Here is an 18,761-nt window from a genome sequence, read left to right as displayed (position 1 = left end):
AAAATACAAAATTCAGTGATTAAGATCAGTGTATGATGATAGAGTCATCAACAATGACCAACCAAAAACATTTGATCAGATTATGCTTGTTTTGATGTATTTTAGCAGCGGGTACAGAGCCCCTCATATAGATCAATAATCTGTGCCCAGTGTCCACCCTAGTTCCCACTTAGCACTGACCTCAGCTTTCATATTGTTTAAATAATAAATAGACAACATTTTATGAGCACTCATTGTCATATTTGTTCTTGATAGTTATACAGTGTTAAATTAACAAAGGTGTTTCATAAACACTCAGTTACAGCAGCCAGAGAACGCTGTAATCAAATCAAGAACCCAATTAAAGCCAACACTGACCTCAAAGATGGTAAAATCAAATGAATCTCAATAAATCATCAACATCTAAACCTCTGTTAATTCTCATAAGAACAGAAATAAATGACAGAAATAAAGTCAATCTAGTTAGTAATGAGTGAAGCTGGTAATGTTTTGTAGAGATTGTAGAGTTGTTTAATGAGATTGTGAAAGATTTAATGTCTTTTATCTTCAATTGATTTCATTGAAGGCTGTGACTGAAGTCAGTTGTTTCTCTTTCCTTCAGTGATTCTTCTTGTTAACAGCAGGTGTTCATCATTAACGTTCAATCATCACTTAGTTATCTCATTAACTCTGACACTGCTTCAATGGTACTTTAACTCAGTAGTGTGCACACACATGAACACTAAGCAGTGTTATATAACCCGGGCATTTTTCTGCATACTATTACATAAATCTTACCTATTTCATTTACATATGACTTACAAATATGGATCACGTTAAGTTTATTAGTTTATTCAAATGGATGGAAAATTTGAATGTAATTCAATTACATAAAACTTAAGTTTAGACTGAAATACCATCGCATGTGCTCCGTCAGTGTTGATTGACACCATGCAGTTTAGGTATTGGCAGCTGTGTTTTGTAGACAAAGATTATGTAAAATTGTCTGATTCTATTCAGTGCAAGTCATCAGAATAAGGTAAATGCCCTGGCTAATGTAATCTGTTGTGCTGTAAGTATTTTGAGTTTAGTATTAAAATTGAAAATTGTTCAAATTGAATATCAACAATGAACATTTATTTTTATTTTCCTGAATTCCATGTAGAGATTCATGCAGCACTAGCAACAAGCATTTGAAATTAAGCTGTTTTTTTTTTTTTTTTTTTTTTTTGGGTAGATCTCATTTAGTTGATCATTTTAAAAGTAGATCATCAGGCAAACAAGTGTGGGCACCCCTAATCTAGGGGTGAGTTATTTTACCCCCTGTAATCTGACTCCAAATCTCAGGTGAAAATTTTAATTCTAAAACCCCCCTCTACAAAATAGTGGATTACACAGTAAATATGCATCCATTATACTTAATATTTTGGCTTTCTTCTTCATTTTATGTTTGTCTTTCTTCAGAAAAAGAAAAAAAAAAGACAATCAAAAATTTGAGCAGGGAAAGTTTCTGAAATTTGGATGATTTTAGTATGAAATTACCCAAATGTGTTTATGTCTGAGAACCTTTTATACATCTTTTATACACATACTCAACTGCAGATCCTCAAATGACACTCACTGTGTGGTACAGTACAAATATTCTGAGTGTCCCTTATTCTGTCCCTTGTTTTCCTTTCCAGAAGTTGGCAATACGTTTAGCCTAGAAGGTGGCATAAACTCCTTGAACATATGGAATAAGAGGCTCAGTATGATCTAAAACAGAAACAGATAAAAGGCAAAGCACAAATATGTTTTGTCATCATAAAGTTAAATTCATTAGCTATAAATACCTGGTTGGAAGGCCTACTTTTTTAAGTGATTATATCAAAACCCATATGTAAGGCATTCCCAGCAAATACAACTATGTTTGTTTTGTGTTTGCTGGTATATTGTTTGAATGCCATGTTGTATAATCTCGTGCCTAGCAAAGTAACTCTATTCACATAGTATGGCCTTTGTATATTATTGCAAAATAATTCCATACCGTTTTTAACCACAAGGCGTCACTTGGAGAGAGGGAGCTGGCAGCGTTGGAAGTTACATTTTTTCCCTGTATAAAAAACAACAATCATAAGCTGTTTATGTTTATGAAAACATTTAAAAAATAAAACTATGTCTGCCCTCCTAAAACTGTGTTGCAAAGATGTAAAAATAAATTATATAATCACTTAGGTTTCAGACTCAGTTATTAACAGTCAATTTCGACATTTTGAAACTGAAAGGAGTCTTAGTACAGGAACGGGAACTTGCATATTTCTCTGAAATGCAGTCTCATTTTGCGCGTCCTTTTTGTGAGCCTTGCATAATAATTTCCTTTGTGATAGACTACCTTGTAAATACCAAATTATAACGAAGAATAATCTTGTTTATAGTTGTTCTGTTTGTTTTCCTTGGAATTCATCTGGTGTGCTTTCCTATTCCTGTGGTAGAGGCTAGATCAATGTGAGCGCGCGCCCGTCAGGAACGTCACGCGCAGGGTGGGAATCAGTCAGTGGAACAGTAGAACGGCTACGTGAGTTCCAGGAAAGTTCGATACGCCCTTCTGGCGAGATCCCTGTTATACTGGCAATTTTTTTTCTTTTATTTTTACTTTACGGAAGAGGCAACGAACTGTCAGAAAGTTACAGTCAAAAGGTATGAAAACTATATTTTGTCAGGATGCTATTTTAACATTTTATCTTGTTACATAGGCTATATTTAATCGTTTAAAGATGTGTGAGATTATAATTGTGTGCTTTTATAGGACGTACAGGATGTTTTCCACATTTCTTATTTGTCAGATCATCCTCACTCTCATCTGCCAAACACATTGTTACGGTAAATGTTTTTGTTAAGAATGTGCCTTTGCTCTATATGTGACTTAGTTACTTTAACAATATCCCCATGTTCATCTGCTTTGCTCTGTGTGTGTGTGTGTGCGTGTGTGTGTGATACAGAACAAGTTCTGTGTCATCTGCCTTTTAGGCAAGATGCAACAGGGGAAAACTCCTATTTTCACCGATTTCTGAAGCCTTTTTCAGTCACACAGTGAAACTGCACGGCCATTGGTTCTTGGAGTTGCATGTGAATAAACTAATTACAGTACAGCGGAGCCAATGGTGAGCGAGCCCGCTCGAACCCACCAATGGCAGACTGATTTAATTAGACTGTAGCGACGACATGAGGCATCCTACGAATAGCGCAGCAAAGTACGCAGTACTCATTTCGTATCTAAGGGAACAAGGTTACGTTAGTAATCGAGTATGTTCCCTTTCAATACTACACTCGTACTGTCATCTGCCTTTTAGGCACGACGCAACGGGGACAATACAATCACGCCATGCTAAGAAGGTGGGACGACAGAGCATTCAAACGGAACACTGAGAAGGGCTTGCCATGGATACACATAGTATAACGTATCCCAGAAAGATCAGGGACTTGAGGACACTGTAGTCATCCTCCCATTCCCATACAGCCTAGGAAACCCATGGGGCCTAGAGCACATATAGGGAACAGAAAAATACATTATTACCCAGAATTGGTCAGGGCCGTAGACGAGGGTTCATAAGCTGGTCATATTGGTGAAGATTATGCAGAGAGAACCTGTGTTTGTAATGCAGGAACGTCTAGGTTATAAAACCAGACAAACATGGCACAGCCTGCCGCCTCACAGATTTCCGTGATGGACACGCCCGTGGACCATGCCCAAGAAGAGGCCCTGCCTCTTCTGAAGTGTGCTCTAAAGCCCCGTGTATACTTCGCTTTCTGTGCGCAGTCGCGTCCACGCATCCTTCAAAGTATACTAAACCACGGATGTGCACGGATGACCGAGTTTGACACATGCGCAGTACAATTTTTTCTGTACTCTTTACCAGACATCTTGTCATCAACGGGACATTCACCGGGCAGGATCGGAGAAGAAAAATAGTGCATCCACTATTGCAACATAGTTCAGAAGATACACCAAGAGAACAAGAATCAAAAACGATGAAGGCATGCTTCTGAGTGTACTCCTTTTGTTTTTGAATAGCTCTTTACACACTCTTCTTCAACGACTGCACATTGTGCTCAGTACTGTGTGTATTGCCACCAAGTGAAGTCTTCTGTCCTGCATGCGCATGATTTGTTGCACGCGCACTGTCCACGCGGTCTCGAAATTTGGGCTGCACGCGGACGGGGTGTGCAGCCGGCCGCAAGCCCTCCTCATGATCAAAATTACGTCATGTGGTCGGTGCAGGAACGCGGACAGCCAAAGTATACCCAGGGCTTAACACCTATATGACATTGTAGGCCTAAGGAGTAAGCGAGCGCTATAGCATTTATTATCCATCTGGATAACCTGGGCTTCGTGACTGGAAGACTTTTCCTGTGGCCACCAAAGCAGACAAAGGGTTGTTCCGACTGATGAAAACGGTGGAGCAATCAATGTAGGTCCTTAGGGCCCTGATGGGACAGAGTAGGTTCAACTCCTGATCATCAGAGTAGGTTCAACTCCTGATGGGAAGGAGGAAGTGCGGAGAGAATGACCATCTGTGCCCTAAAAGGGGTAGATAGAACCTGGGGTACTTCTCAATATCCCTCCTCGTTTCCTCACTCCTCCGTCCTCCATCCAAACCGTTCAAGCTCAGCTATCTTGAAGGACAAATAAATTCTCTAATTGCACCACGAGGAGGCAAGGAACGAGGAGTGAGGAGGCTTCCTGAGGAGTTCACAAGTTCACACTAACAAATAAATCAGATAAATTAATTGGTAAACGTATTCGGCGTGCTGTCCAGGGAGAAGGCTCCGAGCTTTCGGCCCGAACGCGTTATTTTTATTATTCTTCCTGTTTTCGTGAACAGTAAGCTTGTGCATGATACAGTATTTTCTCTGCTGGCGCGTCTGTTCTCCTCTTTGTGTCTGTATTCAGCGCGTGCCTGTGTTGACGTCCTGTTTACAGGCTTAGTAAATATTTCCACACAAATTAAATTTTGGGAAATTATTACAAAGCACTTTGTTTGCAAGCCCGGAATAAAGATTGATCAAAATAAAACTAAAAAACGTTTGGATTTATGACCAGTGGACTAGTGCATCTCTATTGTTTTTATTATAGATCAAATCACCCTGCAGGCCGGATTGGACACTGTTGGGGATAAACAGTTTAGGACCCTTGAAACCAGATATGTTAAATAAAGACCTGGAGTCAAAGTTTAAAAAAAATGATAAATTGAAGAATAATTTAAAGTCCCTGTAAAGTCAATTCTGAGAATTCTTTCTAAACACTTTATAAATGTTACAAATGTATTGCTGAAACACATTAAAAAGACTGTGAATTGTGTGGTGCTTAATTGTGAAGTTAGAGCGTTAAACAGTTTTTCACCAAGTCTCTGCTCAGAACGTTTTGGGCGGAGCTAAAACGGGGGTCTGATGATGCACTTGGACCCCCGAGCATGGCCCCTCCCCTAACACTATATAACTGTCGATGATGCACCGAGCGTGGCGCCACCTCTAACTCTACAGCGGTTCACTCGCTCAATCTCGAGTGTCATTACAATTACAGCCCTTTGCACATTTAGCTAGTAATGCCTTCGTCACGCAAATGCATATTACATGGTTGTTATAATATACAATATGCTCGGTCTCCTTATTTAAATTTCCTAAAACGATGATATGAAGGATTCTAAAGTGATCGTTCTACACCTGATAATTTTAAACTTTCATCAGACAGCTGGGATTCACAGATAATCCGCTGTTTTTGGTGAATGTGACTGAACAGATCTCGGCCCCCCTACCGCCTCGGCCTTCCTACCGTCCCACCGATAACCGATGATATATTGGGCCGGACAGAGTACCTCCCGTCCCGGCCTTCATCCTTCCGTCTCGCGGCACCGTCATTTGTTGACTCGACAACAGTCGGCAGTACGTGCCCACCAATGAGTGTAAGTTGCCAAGTTTGCTTATGTTATAATTAGTAGGTAGTCTACAGTAACTCTACTAAAATTTGCAACCCTCTGAATGATTCTTTTCATACGCATCAGTATGTTTGACTCATTACACTCAAATCTCGCAAGTGGGTGTGGTTTCAGCACCGACAGCAGACATGCACCCAGCGTTTGAGAGCAGAGAACGCTACCTATTTTTTCGAGATCTTGATAACTTATTTAATTTACTTGCAGATTTTTTTAATCATTCAGATTTGGCTGGGTGGTTAGTAACACATTTTTCTGCGGTGTGACAAGAACACATACTTTAAAATGACTTTACAGGGACTTTAATGAAGAATAGTTTGCAGTTTCATCAGCAGAAGCCAGCTTCAAGTCTCTCAAGGAGTTTGTAGGCTGCTCTGCGTACATTCACATTTCCACAACAATTATACTCTAACAGAGTCAACTAACTACATCATTACTTCAGGTTGAATGATTCTGATTGGCTAAGAAAGATAGACAAATTTGGTAATCTTCCACACAGGGACAGATAGTCAGAAGCATATCTTCCTTCGTCATGATGCTGACGAGGGGACCCTTGATTTAGGTACTGGATGTCCTTTTGGGGTCACGACATAGCATCTGCTGTTCTCAAACAGAATGCCAGTTGTCCAGTACAAAGGGACCTGCACAGAACACTTAGCGCACATACAAAGATATATGATTCACAGCTTTTTCAAGGTTGAAATTGATCTGATCTCTGCTCTGAGCAGGAAACTTTACCAAAACATACTGATAACATGTTCTTTTCTCTCAGTGAGGGGTACAGAGGTTTTAACATACGTTGAAGAAGTCATTCAAATAATTTAACAGAAATATAAATGTTGATTAATAACTTAAAAGATATATTGAAGTGGCAGTGGATTTCAGAATCCACCCCTTCAACATTTGTTTGACACCCTGCTTTAGGGGTAGAGGGAGTACAGCCCCTATCCATTAAGTCTTGAAGGAAAGACAATATGTCACAGGTAAATGGGTCTTCGTTACGGGCTGTACACCAGGCAGCAAAGACTGACCATTTTAGGGAGTAGAGACGTCTCGTCGATGGAGCTCTAGCTTGTGAGATAGTGTTCAGGATGTTCTTAAGGAGGTTTAAAGGCTCCTGTCTAGAAACCACACATGGAGATCCCACAGCTCAGGTCTGGAGTGCCATATTGTCCCTCTTGCTTGGGAGAGGAGGTCTCGTCTCAGGGGAATCGGCCATGGTTCCATGGACAATAGCTGAGACAGTTCCAAGAACCATGGTTGGCTCCTCCATAGAGGAGCCACAAGGAGAACTTTGTTGGCACCCTCCCTGATTCATCTGATAACCTGGGGAATCAGAGCGATCGGGGGAAAAGTGTATAGGAGGAGGCTGGGCCAATCATGGGCCAGCGCATCCCTGGTCTTTGAAAAATAAATTGGGCAACGATAGTTGTCTTCTGAGGTAAAGAGGTCGACTTCATCCCAAATTTTCTGAACCACGCAAGGGTGGAGCGACCAATCCTCCGAGGGAAGGTTCTTCTAGGACAACATGTCCGCCCCTTTGTTCAGTATGCCCTGAACATGCACTGCTCTCAGTGAGAGCAGGTTGTGTTGGGCCCACTCTAGAGTGGTTTTTGCTAGAGTGAAAAGGGGCTTGGACGAGAGCCCGCACTGGCGATTTATGAAGGACACCACTGTCATAATGTCTGATCTGACCAGGACATGGTGTTCCGTCAGGAGAGGGAGGAAAGACTGAAGAGCTTGATATACTGCAATCATCTCCAGGCGGTTGATATAAAGCTCGCTTTCCTGGCTCTTCCAAGTGCCAAAGGCCGGGTGGCCGTCGCACAGAGCTCCCCAGCCCATCTTGGAAGCGTCTGTGAAAACAACTTTCCTCTTACACGTTGTCCCTACAGCCACGTCCTATTCGAACCAGCAAGGAGCCAGGGAGCCAGGGTGCAATGCATGCCTGGTTCACCTTGAGCGCTTGGGGTAGGACCCACGGTTTCAGCCAGAACTGCAGTTCAGTTAGCACATACAGAGCAGGCCCAACTGCAGGGCTGGTGATGCTGAGCTCATGAGACCTAGCATCCTCTGAAATGCTTTGAGTGGCAGAGAGGTTCTGGGCATAAAAGTTTCCGGAGAGCTGCTGAATGGCCAGGGATCGCTCTGGCGAGACTACGGCCCTCATGCAGATCGAGTCTAGAATTATCCCCAGGAACAAGATACGTTGGCTGGGAGATAATGAGCTCTTGGGAAAATTGACCCTGAGCCCCAAGCACTCTAAGTGGCTAAGGAGGAGGGACCAGTGTGACACTAGCTCCGCCTCCGACTGGGCCAGAACAAGCCAGTCGTCGAGGTAGTTGAGTATGCGTACGCCCATCTGTCTCAGAGGGGAGAGAGCCGCATCCATGCATTTCGTAAAAGTGCTGGGAGCCAGAGATAGCCCGAACAGAAGGACTGAAAAACTGAGCGAGGCATTTTGGAGAGTGGTCCAGCTGTGTGGCTTCCTCCTCTTCCTTATTTGAGCATCAGACTGACTTCTGAGGTGCAGGGTCCAGCACTATCTTGGGCCAGGGTCCATGTCACTTCGGAGGGGGTGCCGCCTAGCAGTATGCAAGCGCTGTCTGTGCTCAGGCCGTGGAGTGGGCTGAGTAGCAGGTGGTGTATGCTTAGGTGGCTGCTGCATTGGGGTAATTTTAGGTCAGCTCAAAGTGGAGGAGCTGGAGCACTTTGGCAGGAAGTGTTGCATGGCCTGGGTCGACTTCTGCGGGGCAGTGAAGTTCAGCCACAGGTGATGCTCCAGTAACACCAGGCTGGCCATCGAACGCCCAATAGCCTGGGGCCTCATTTATAAAACTTTGCTTACGCACAAAACAGGCCCTGAAAGTGCATATGCCAGTTCCTACGCATAAGTTGTGATTTATAAAAACAAAATTTGCGCACCTCCACGCAAACTCTGACCAATGCGTATGAACATTTTGGAGACAGAGCAGTTTGGGGACACCGACAGCGAGCTGAGGGACTGACGGCAGATGAAGGAAAACCACTTTAAATCCTCATTATGAGTCCTAATCATAAATACAGTGCATGTTCACAATAACAGTTTAAATAATAATAAAAAAGATTTAAACTCGCATGGAAACTCATGTTTTCATTTGATATACACATTTGCATTAATATTACACTTTCACCATTGGCGATAAGCACTGAAATTACATTACGCAGTCATTACGAAGAAGTTAAACAAAAATTATATGAATTTCGATCACTTTTCCTGTGACACGCTATTTTAATGACAGCGACGAGCGCTGGGAGCACAATAATTGCAGATCTCATGACAAAATATTTTAGCGAGAACAATGATCAGTGATGCACACTTAACTTCAATATTATGGAAGACACTGCTGGATTCGGTGGTCGAACGGTCCGTTGTCCAATTTGAAGAGGTCCAATGATAATAGCTTACTGTATAACCGCAGATCTTCAAACAATTACCACTGTATTTGAAGGATATAAATTGAGGAAAACTGTAAGATTTGCACGTTTCCTTTTTCACTGACACGCCGAGTCAGACAATTGTATATTTACACTGCAATAAATAAGTAGGCCTATCTGTTTCCACTAAAAATAGCCTATAAACATCCTAAAAGATATGTTCACCTTATCAGAAAACTGATACATTTTGAATTGTTTAAAACTATTAAAATACTATTTGGCCAGTGGAAATGAATGAATCAGCTCTATTCTAAAACCTTTATATTGTATTTTATACAATTTTGTTTTTATGGACATTTTGATATATTTATTCTAAAGCCTAAAGAGGATATTGGATGATTTTTATCACTGTAGTGTATTGCACAAATGGCATTTATAGTCCATATCTAATATTTTCCAATGCCTTGTACCTTTGATGGTTTTAACCATGGTGTCACATGGATGGGAACGTGTATGGAAAGATATGCAGATGAGGTTATGCATAGTAAAACTAGGCGTCGTAAGCTCCATATATGGTGATTTCGGGGAGGAGACGGTGGAGATGCACATACGCACAATCTTCGCTGAATGGGATTTATAAAGGGATTTGTGTGCAGGTTCTGGTGTACGCATGGTTTTATAAATCTGATTTTTTTTTGTGCGTATGCAGAACCTAGCTTTTGCATGTACGTACACTTTTAGGATTAAATCTATGCAAAGTTTTATAAATGAGGCCCCTGAGCCGTGGTCTTGGTGGCACGCAGGGTCAGGTCTGTGGTGCGGCACAGCTCCTTAAAAACGGATGAATCATGCCCAGCCTGGTCCAGGTCTCGCAGGAGCTTGGCCTGGTAGACTTGTAAGACCTCCGGAAAAAAGGGGGCTACCCACTGGGGAGTGACCTGATGACGTCCCGGTAGAAACCATTCATCTAAGCAGCTGCGTTTGGGTTCCTCAGGCACAGACCACTCCAAACCATGCTCTTTGATGAGTCAATAGAAGCCCTGACGTTGATAGGCTCGATAGATGGCAAGGGGGCGGGGTGGTGATGTGAGCCCGACCAATCCTCGGCATCTGAGGCCGCTAGAGACATGCTGTCATCCAGCAGCTCCTCATCAGATCCCCTGAACGAGACCAGGTCACTTGCGATAGCAGAGGGGCGTTGGTCAGGGCAGGAGAAACAGACGGGGGAAACCTCTCTCTGTGGAGAAAATGAGGCACACGGGACCTTAGCCAACGTGAGCTCACTCTCATCCGAGCGCTGAGATCCTCTGCCCCCCCGCTGTTTTTTCCTCACAGGTTCCTGGGAGGAAACAACCAGGAGGGCGCGAGGGGCAGAGTCGCATTCTGAAAAGAATGCTATCCACGAGCGCAAGGCCAGACTCATACTCTCACAATAAGAGCAGTTAGTTTCAGTGAGTAGTGAACATGCACTTCTGCATGGGATTTCCCCAGACGTTGCACACACTCACTGTGCCCGTCATCAGCGTGTAGAGGGGCTCAAAATTTTTGGGCATGACATTTGAAACAACACCACAGGAAATTTACTCTAGAAAATAAGCTCTTTTAGAATTCAACTGTGGCCTCAGAAGGAAAAAACACTGTGAGCATGCGCTTAGTTCGGTACTGTGGGCAGCTCGGAAGTGATGCACTAACCAGGCTGCTTGAGAGCGGCGTGGAGGACAGAGCTGCTTGAGAGCGGCGAACTGATCTGACTGCTGACAAAGCGGCGTGCTGATCAGAGCTGCACGAGAGCGGTGAACTAAGCGGCGAGCTGGCAGAGCGGCAAACTTGAAAGAGAAATCTGCTCATGAGCGTTGGGCTGCTTGAGAGCGCGAGTTGCTTGAGAGCAGCGAACAGAGGAGAGGCGAGCTGATCTTGCTGCTGCAGAGCGGTGAGCTGATCAGCGGTGAATTCCAGCTGCTGTGTCGCTGAAGGAGAATTAATCAGTCTACCAAGGTGAGACGGCCGCTTATGTAGCCTGATACCCTGCCCATTTTGGCGGCCTCGGTCACCATTGGTTCACGCCATCATTGCTCCGTTCACATGCAACTCCACGAACCAATGGCCATGCAGTTTCACTATGTGATTGAAAAAGGCTTCAGAAATCTGTGAAAATAGGAGTTTTCCCCCATTGAGTCTTGCCTAAAAGGCAGACGACGCAGTACGAGTGTAGTATCGAAAGGGAACTCTTTTATTTTTTTAAGCAGTGCTTTACTGTCAAAACAACTTTTAATTTAACAAAACAACTTCTACTTTGGTCAATTGTAATAGTGATTTCACCGTCTTTTATTTCCCATCTCTAAAATCTCTCTAGAACCCACAGAGAAGGACTTGAAGTGTTTCAATGACTTTGAGACAGAAATTAAGTGCAGTTTGGAGTCTGACGGCCCCACAAGTTGCTCTGGATACAAACTCAATATCACAGATACTGATTTGTAAGTGTTTGTTCAGTTCATCTGTAACTGTAACAAAATGTAATTACTGTTCATTTAGCAGTCAACTGACATGATTAACTCTTATATTGCAGGTTAAAAGAATATACATGCATCTTTGAGAGAAGTTATCACAGTTCCAGTTGTGAATGTAAAGTTGAAGTCAAAGTGTTTGTTTCAGAAGTAAACTTCACTACTACACTTCTGAAAGGAACAAACGTTTTATTAAGCAAAACATTCATGACAGAGGATTTCAGTGAGTACAATTATTGTCTATATGTTCTTGTTAGGCTTTTTCCATTACTTTTGAATGTTCTGAAATAAAAAAAGTGTTATCCAGCCTTTATCTGATACATTTACAAATGTGATTATAATTTTCTGCAGTCAAACCGAAAACTCCAGTTTTATCAGTGAAGAAGACTGAAGATGGAAATTTTTATGTAACTTGGGATGACAAGTACAGGAATTCTACAATTTTTTTTAAAAACAGTTTGGAAATACATCTGAGCTATAGGATTAAAGAAGAAGATAAAACAGTAAGGAAGAAGACATATGATCTATAGATGATATTAAATATATTCACATATAGATGAATTGTAAAAATAAATAATAATAAAAATTGTCCATACAGGTGTACAAAAATGAGTCAAATTCAGTAAGATTCTCTGAAATTGTGAGCATACATCTCCAGCCAAACACCTACTACATTCTGACAGCAAGAATGAGCACAAGCTATAACGGACACAAGATACTGAGTGACCAGAGCGCACCAGTTGAGTTCACCAGCCGTAAGTCTATCTATTTTGTTCTCAGATTCATTCCTGCATGTGTGTTAGTGCTCTTTCATGATCCTGATCAATCTATATGTGCTCCACAGCCTCATCTCCAAATGATATGGTCAGAAAGTTGGTTCCACCTCTGTGTGTTGGTTTAATCTTCATCATTTGTGCTATCTTCATCTGCGTTTTGAGGTGAGATCTCCGTTTTGTGTCTCGCCATCATTCTACATTTCACATTTTTGCTATTCCTTTGTGAATCCTTGACAAATTCAGTTCTGACACACTTTACTTCCTCATTACAGGATGAAGACAAAATGGTGGGACAAGATCTCCAAGCCAAAAGTAGATGCCAGTTTTGGAGAAGAGAAGGTGGGAGAAAGATATGCAGTTTGTTGGTTAACTATTTATTTTATCTTGAAATAGTTATCTATATGCTCAATAACCCTTTATTTTTTTCACTTTTGTTTAATAGGGTCATATTTTGCCTCCTTCCATTATGAACTTCTCCACAATCCATGTAGAGATTCCAAAACTGGAATTTCAGGAAAAGAAATTGTAAGTTTTCCCAAGAACTTCAGAAACACATGACAGACTAATTCTGATTAATAATCCCTCAACATGTTTGTCTCTCTACAGGATCTCAGAGTCATCAGTAGATACAACCAATGAGAAAAGTTCCCACAGTGTTGAGTCGGCGGCAGACGATTGCGGCCAGGCTGGCCTTGATTCTTGTAGTGACGAGGAGAAATGCAGTCCGATCAACGTCTCATCACGGATCGAACATGCCCTGGAGGAGGATTTAAAATCCCTTCTTTTTACCAGCAACACACCCAGAAATCAGGGCACTACGATGGTAATCAAGAGTTTCTCAAGAGAACACAACCGCGCAAGCCGAGATTCAGGCAACTGCTCTGGCTTATTGGTTTTCAGCAACATGACGTATTTGGAATCAGCCACTAATGATTCTTCATTCCTGGAGCAGCTGAGCAGTCAATCCGACAAGAGGGAAAACTCCTCTATGAGCGCTGATATCAGCAAGAGCAAGTTTAACTTTCCCACGATTGATGCTTTGGAAGACGGATATCAGTGCTTCAACAGTGTTGTGAACCAGGGAAATGATGCAGATGTTAGTTTAAATCTTTCAGATGATGCTGATTCTGATGAAAAGTTAATTGTGAAAAATCTCATCACTAGTAAAACTCCACCTAATCCTTCTCTGTTGCTCCATGATGGCAGCATCACACCAAGTGATGATGGATATCAAGCTTTTGAAGGCTTAACAAAGAGCACAGAAGGACAGTGGAGCACGAGCATCAGAACCGAACAAGCTCTTAATGAATGTGGAGCGCTGAAATTCCCCCACAGCACTGGCCAAGATCCCACATGGGCCTCTTCTTTGCATTTCTCACCCATTATTCAAATAGACACTTCCTATCAGTCTGTTTAGCTGTGCTGCACACAACTGAAATATTGAATTATCTCTGTATGTAACCTTTACAGTTACAAAGAAATATGGCCAGTAATAAGATTTATGCAAATGTTCATTGTTTGTATCAGAAAGCCTGTCCTAGGAACTAATGTTTTAGTTGTTGTACGTCCTGTTATTAGCGACGCACACCGGTAGAAGATGACTGTTAATCCCATAGACTATGGCAAGCCCTTTTAACTTTTAACAGCTAGACTGGATATGTGTTGCGGATATCTGTATTTCAGTTTTGCCTCATCAAAAAGAACATTTCAGATGTCCGCAACTACATTCTTCCTATCCATAATTGTCATTTCAGATATCCACAAAGACATTCTTCCTAGGACAAATGACATCACTTTTGCCATTCATTTGTATGGGGTTTATCATTACAGATATCTACAATTCAGTTGCAGATATCCACTATGTGAATTACGGATATCTGTAAGTGGATTGTAGATATCTGTAATTCCAGTTTGAGACATCTACAATTTGATTCTGACTAGTCACAACTCCAGTTCAAGATATCTTTAATTCAACTCAATTCAAGATATCTACATGTTCCTTTTCAGATATCTCAAATTAAGTTTTGACTAGGCGAAATTACGTTGTAGATATCTGTAACCGGAATTACGACTAGTCAAAATGGCGTTGTAGATATCTCAAACTGGAGTTAGGGATAGTCATAATTTAATTGTAGATTAATCTATTATCATCTATTATCAAGTTATGGATATCTTGAAATGAATTTTGATTAGAGATATCTGAAATTTGAGATATCTGTAACTTTTATTCCGCCTAGTAAAAATGTAATTGCAGATATCTCGAATTAGAGCTTTGACTAGGTGAAATGACGTTGCAGATATCTTTATGCAAATCAGGCCGGCACTTTTAGGCGGGAGCAGAGCGTGTTGTTGTTCTAATCATTCAAATCGCACCTGTTAACTAGAAATTAGCTCTGATTGGCACCATGCCATAATCACTAGTCATAATGATGTTTGAGATATCTTTAACCTTCATTCTGCCTAGGCAAAACTGAATTACGGATATCTGCAATCGTCATTTAAGATGTGTGACGAGTTGAATGTTGTTTTCAATGACGTCATTGCAGATATCTGTAATTCAGTTTTGCCTAGTCAAAACTGCATTACAGATATCTCTATCTGACGTTTCGACTAGTCACAATTACGTTACAGATATGTCGAATGACAATTCCGACTAGTCAGAAAGACGTTGGTGATATCTACAACATTAATTCTGGATAGTCGAACTTAACCTTTAAATGTTAAAACGGCTTTCCATATTTTCTATGGGGTTTATCATTAGAGATATCTACAATTCAGTTGCAGATATCCACTATGTGAATTACGGATATCTGTAACTGGATTTGTAGATATCTGTAATTCCAGTTTGAGATATCTACAATTTGATTCTGACTAGTCATAACTCCAGTTCAAGATATCTTTAATTAAACTCAATTCAAGATATCTACATGTTCCTTTTCAGATATCTCAAATTAAGTTTTGACTAGGCGAAATGACGTTGTAGATATCTGTAACCGGTATTATGACTAGTCAAAATGGCGTTGTAGATATCTCAAACTGGAGTTAGGGATAGTCATAATTTAATTGTAGATATCTATTATCAAGTTATAGATATCTTGAAATGAATTTTGATTAGAGATATCTGAAATTTGAGATATCTGTAACTTCATTCCGCCTAGTCAAAATGTAATTGCATATATCTCGAATTAGAGTTTTGACTAGGCTGAATGACGTTGCAGATATCTTTATGCAAATCAGGCCCGCATCGCACTTTTAGGCGGAGCAGAGCGTGCTGTTTTTCTAATCATTCAAATCACGCCTGTTAATTAGTAATTAACACTGATTAGCATAATGCTGTCACTAGTCATAATGACATTTGAGATATCTTTAACCTTTATTCTGCCTAGGCAAAACTGAATTACAGATATCTGCAATTGTCATTTAAGATGTGTGACGAGTTGAATGTCGTTTGCAATGACGTCATTGCAGATATCTGTAATTCAGTTTTGCCTAGTCAAAACTGCATTACAGATATCTCTATCTGTCGTTTCGACTAGTCACAATTACGTTACAGATATGTCGAAATGACAATTCCAACTAGTCAGAAAGACGTTGGTGATATCTACAACATTAATTCCGGATAGTTGAACTTATCTTTTAAATGTTAAAACGGCTTTCCATACATAGACTGTAACAAAAATATGGACGTAGTGTCCTTTACATCACCTGTAGATTTCTGAAGAGCAGTTTTGAGGCGAAAATGAGGCCGCTACGCGTCACTGCACGTCACTCCTGGATAACTGAAAATGGACAAAGAGCTAGCTCGACGCGACCATGTTAGCAGGCAAAGGAGATACTATCTAAAATATTAATATTGAATGATATAACTTATCTTTATTACTTAATAAAGATAAGTTATAGCATTAGAAAGTTATAAAGGCTTACTGTCAATCTACGGCGTCTTTTTTACGATATGCTCCAGCACCAGTAACTAAATTGTAATTTGTGTCAGGTTTGCACATGACAACACGAAAAATCAATAGGGACTTTATACCTTTATAATGAAATAGTGATCGCAAAATAAATCCAATCCGTTGCACTTGAGTAAAATGTCAATTTTTTTGAAAAACAAAAAAACAGTACTTTTTGTCCACAAAAGCGTTAAATCCATGAAATTTTAATATATTATCCGTCGTTTGTATCACATTTCTTCTGAATGATCTGCTCTCCATCATCGTTCTTCAACAAATGATGCAACCTGGGCAGCGTTTATGTTGTAAAACTGTATATGATCATATATCTCACAAACAAATGAGCCCGCGTCCAAAATGCAGCAGTTTTAGTTATAATATCCAAGCAGTGCTGTCGGAGTTTGTGGTGTCTTGAGAGGGATGTTCTCCAGCCATAGTCATAGTAAATCACACGAATAAAACTCAATGCCAAGACGATCCAACGTGTGTTCTGTTTATCTTCCGCATACGAGCACATGTACACAAACGCACATCTGTCTCGACCATTAACGCAGCAAACCATATTATTTTATAATTGTATAAAATAATCCAGAAAAAAACACAAACATGGCAGAGATGCCAAATTCAGTGACTGGAATTAGCTGAGGTAAAGTGACGGATCACAGACAGCAGCACGATCCACCTGTCACTCAAGTGACCACGCCCTTAATTATGCAGAACTTTAAGGCTTAATATAATTTAAACGGATAAGTTATAAAAAAATTCATCCCCCTCAGAGTTGTAGACCAAAACTACCATTTGTACCAACCTGTAAACATGTTTGGTTTTTTTTTTGTTTTTTGTTTTTTGTTTTTTGCAGTAAACTTGGGCATTTTAACATGGGACTCAATGAGATTCTGCTCTGTTCGAGTTTACCGTTTATTTTGGCCGTAATCTGCCGATCTCAATCTGCTGAGGTATCACGATCCACTATATAGTGTTACGAGCCGATACAGTGAATGTTTGTTTATATAATTGCTTAATATTAGCATAATATTCAGTCTAGTACTGTATTTTTGTTAACTTTATTGTGATTATTAATATAGACATATGTTGAATATAGTTTTGTTACTATGTTACTGAGTAATTAGTGCAATGAGACAATCAAGTTATATGAATATTATTGTAAATGTATTTATTTTTATTTCCTTTGTAGACCATATAATATCACAGCTGCATACCTCAGATGCATATTCAGGTTTGTAAATAAATGCCTCATTATCAAGAATCTCTTCTCCACTCCTGATTCTCTGATCGGAATCTGATCCATATTTGGCCGCCTTCGCTACGGTTTGTTTAGACTCAAATTCAAGACCTTCAATTTAGGATTCACTGTTTCTAAAGACTTTAAGCAGTGACTAAAATGCTCATCATGGATTACTATTCATTTTTCTTTATTATTGTACAGAATTTCACACGCAATGTCAAATGTGACCCTGAGTCACATCTGCAAATGCAAAATTTAAAGGCATGATAACAAGGCCAAGATGGTTCTTATCATACAGTGCCACTAAAACAAATTATAGGTATTTGCTTATTCATCTGTACAGTTACAATGAATCATTCCTTTGGAAGTATCACCAATAATAGGAAACTTTCGGTTTAGTAATTAAAGGTTTGCACAGAGTTTTGGGTTTCATAAATTCAACACAAAGAGGTTCTGTGCCTTAAATAATCTAGGAGGTCATGTAATAGGCTACTTTTTCTGTCATTCACATTTTAGTATCGCTAAAAAGGCATTTCTGGGCATAAATTTCATATCTCAGTATGTGAAAGAAGGAATTTTCTCTTGTGCATTTGCTTTTTTCTACAAAAACAAGAAAAAATCTGTATATATAATATATTTAGATATAGATGGCACTGTTATGTTTTTGTTTTAAAATCTTAAACAGGAAAAAAACTTAGCTTGGACAGTTCACAGACAGTACTTATCAGCCTGTTTAACAATACTGTCAAATGATAGACACATGCTTAAAACTTACAATATTTTTGTATGTAGACATTAAATTACATCAGAATACTCATTCATGGCACGTTTCCCCGGTTTTCCTCATTGTTGGGAATGTTGAGGCTGTTTCATCCAATTATTTAAAACTTGTATAATCGTCGAGTGTTTTGTGGTTTGTA

General features: G+C 40.3%; 1 protein-coding gene and 1 long non-coding RNA gene across 3 annotated transcripts; one reads left to right on the top strand and one right to left on the bottom strand.

The window, feature by feature from the left end:
• Positions 1 to 1,355: 1,355 nt before the first annotated feature.
• On the bottom strand, positions 1,356 to 2,444 carry LOC137017813 (uncharacterized). Its single transcript, XR_010894647.1, has 3 exons — positions 2,351 to 2,444; positions 2,006 to 2,071; positions 1,356 to 1,734 (listed from the first exon to the last, which is right to left on the bottom strand). It is a non-coding gene; the product is annotated as an uncharacterized lncRNA (long non-coding RNA).
• A 66-nt stretch (positions 2,445 to 2,510) lies between these two features.
• LOC137017812 (uncharacterized) lies at positions 2,511 to 17,856 on the top strand. Of its 2 annotated transcripts, XM_067382489.1 has the most exons (10): positions 2,511 to 2,655; positions 2,765 to 2,838; positions 11,719 to 11,839; positions 11,932 to 12,092; positions 12,221 to 12,372; positions 12,468 to 12,624; positions 12,714 to 12,807; positions 12,918 to 12,984; positions 13,088 to 13,170; positions 13,252 to 17,856. In XM_067382489.1, exons 2-10 carry the CDS (start codon positions 2,775 to 2,777, stop codon positions 14,060 to 14,062), a joined length of 1,710 nt encoding a protein of 569 aa, XP_067238590.1. In that variant the 5' UTR covers positions 2,511 to 2,655; positions 2,765 to 2,774; the 3' UTR covers positions 14,063 to 17,856. The 2 variants fall into 2 exon arrangements, with proteins under 2 accessions (XP_067238590.1, XP_067238589.1); XM_067382488.1 differs by lacking the exon at positions 2,511 to 2,655 and having other exon boundaries at positions 2,670 to 2,838.
• The last annotated feature ends 905 nt before the right edge of the window (positions 17,857 to 18,761 follow it).

The sequence above is a fragment of the Chanodichthys erythropterus genome, chromosome 3 (genome assembly GCF_024489055.1).
Source record: "Chanodichthys erythropterus isolate Z2021 chromosome 3, ASM2448905v1, whole genome shotgun sequence".
NCBI classification, from domain to species: Eukaryota; Metazoa; Chordata; class Actinopteri; order Cypriniformes; family Xenocyprididae; genus Chanodichthys; species Chanodichthys erythropterus.
The sequence above is the reverse complement of the archived record's forward strand: the minus strand, read 5'-3'. Positions and strand labels throughout refer to the sequence as shown.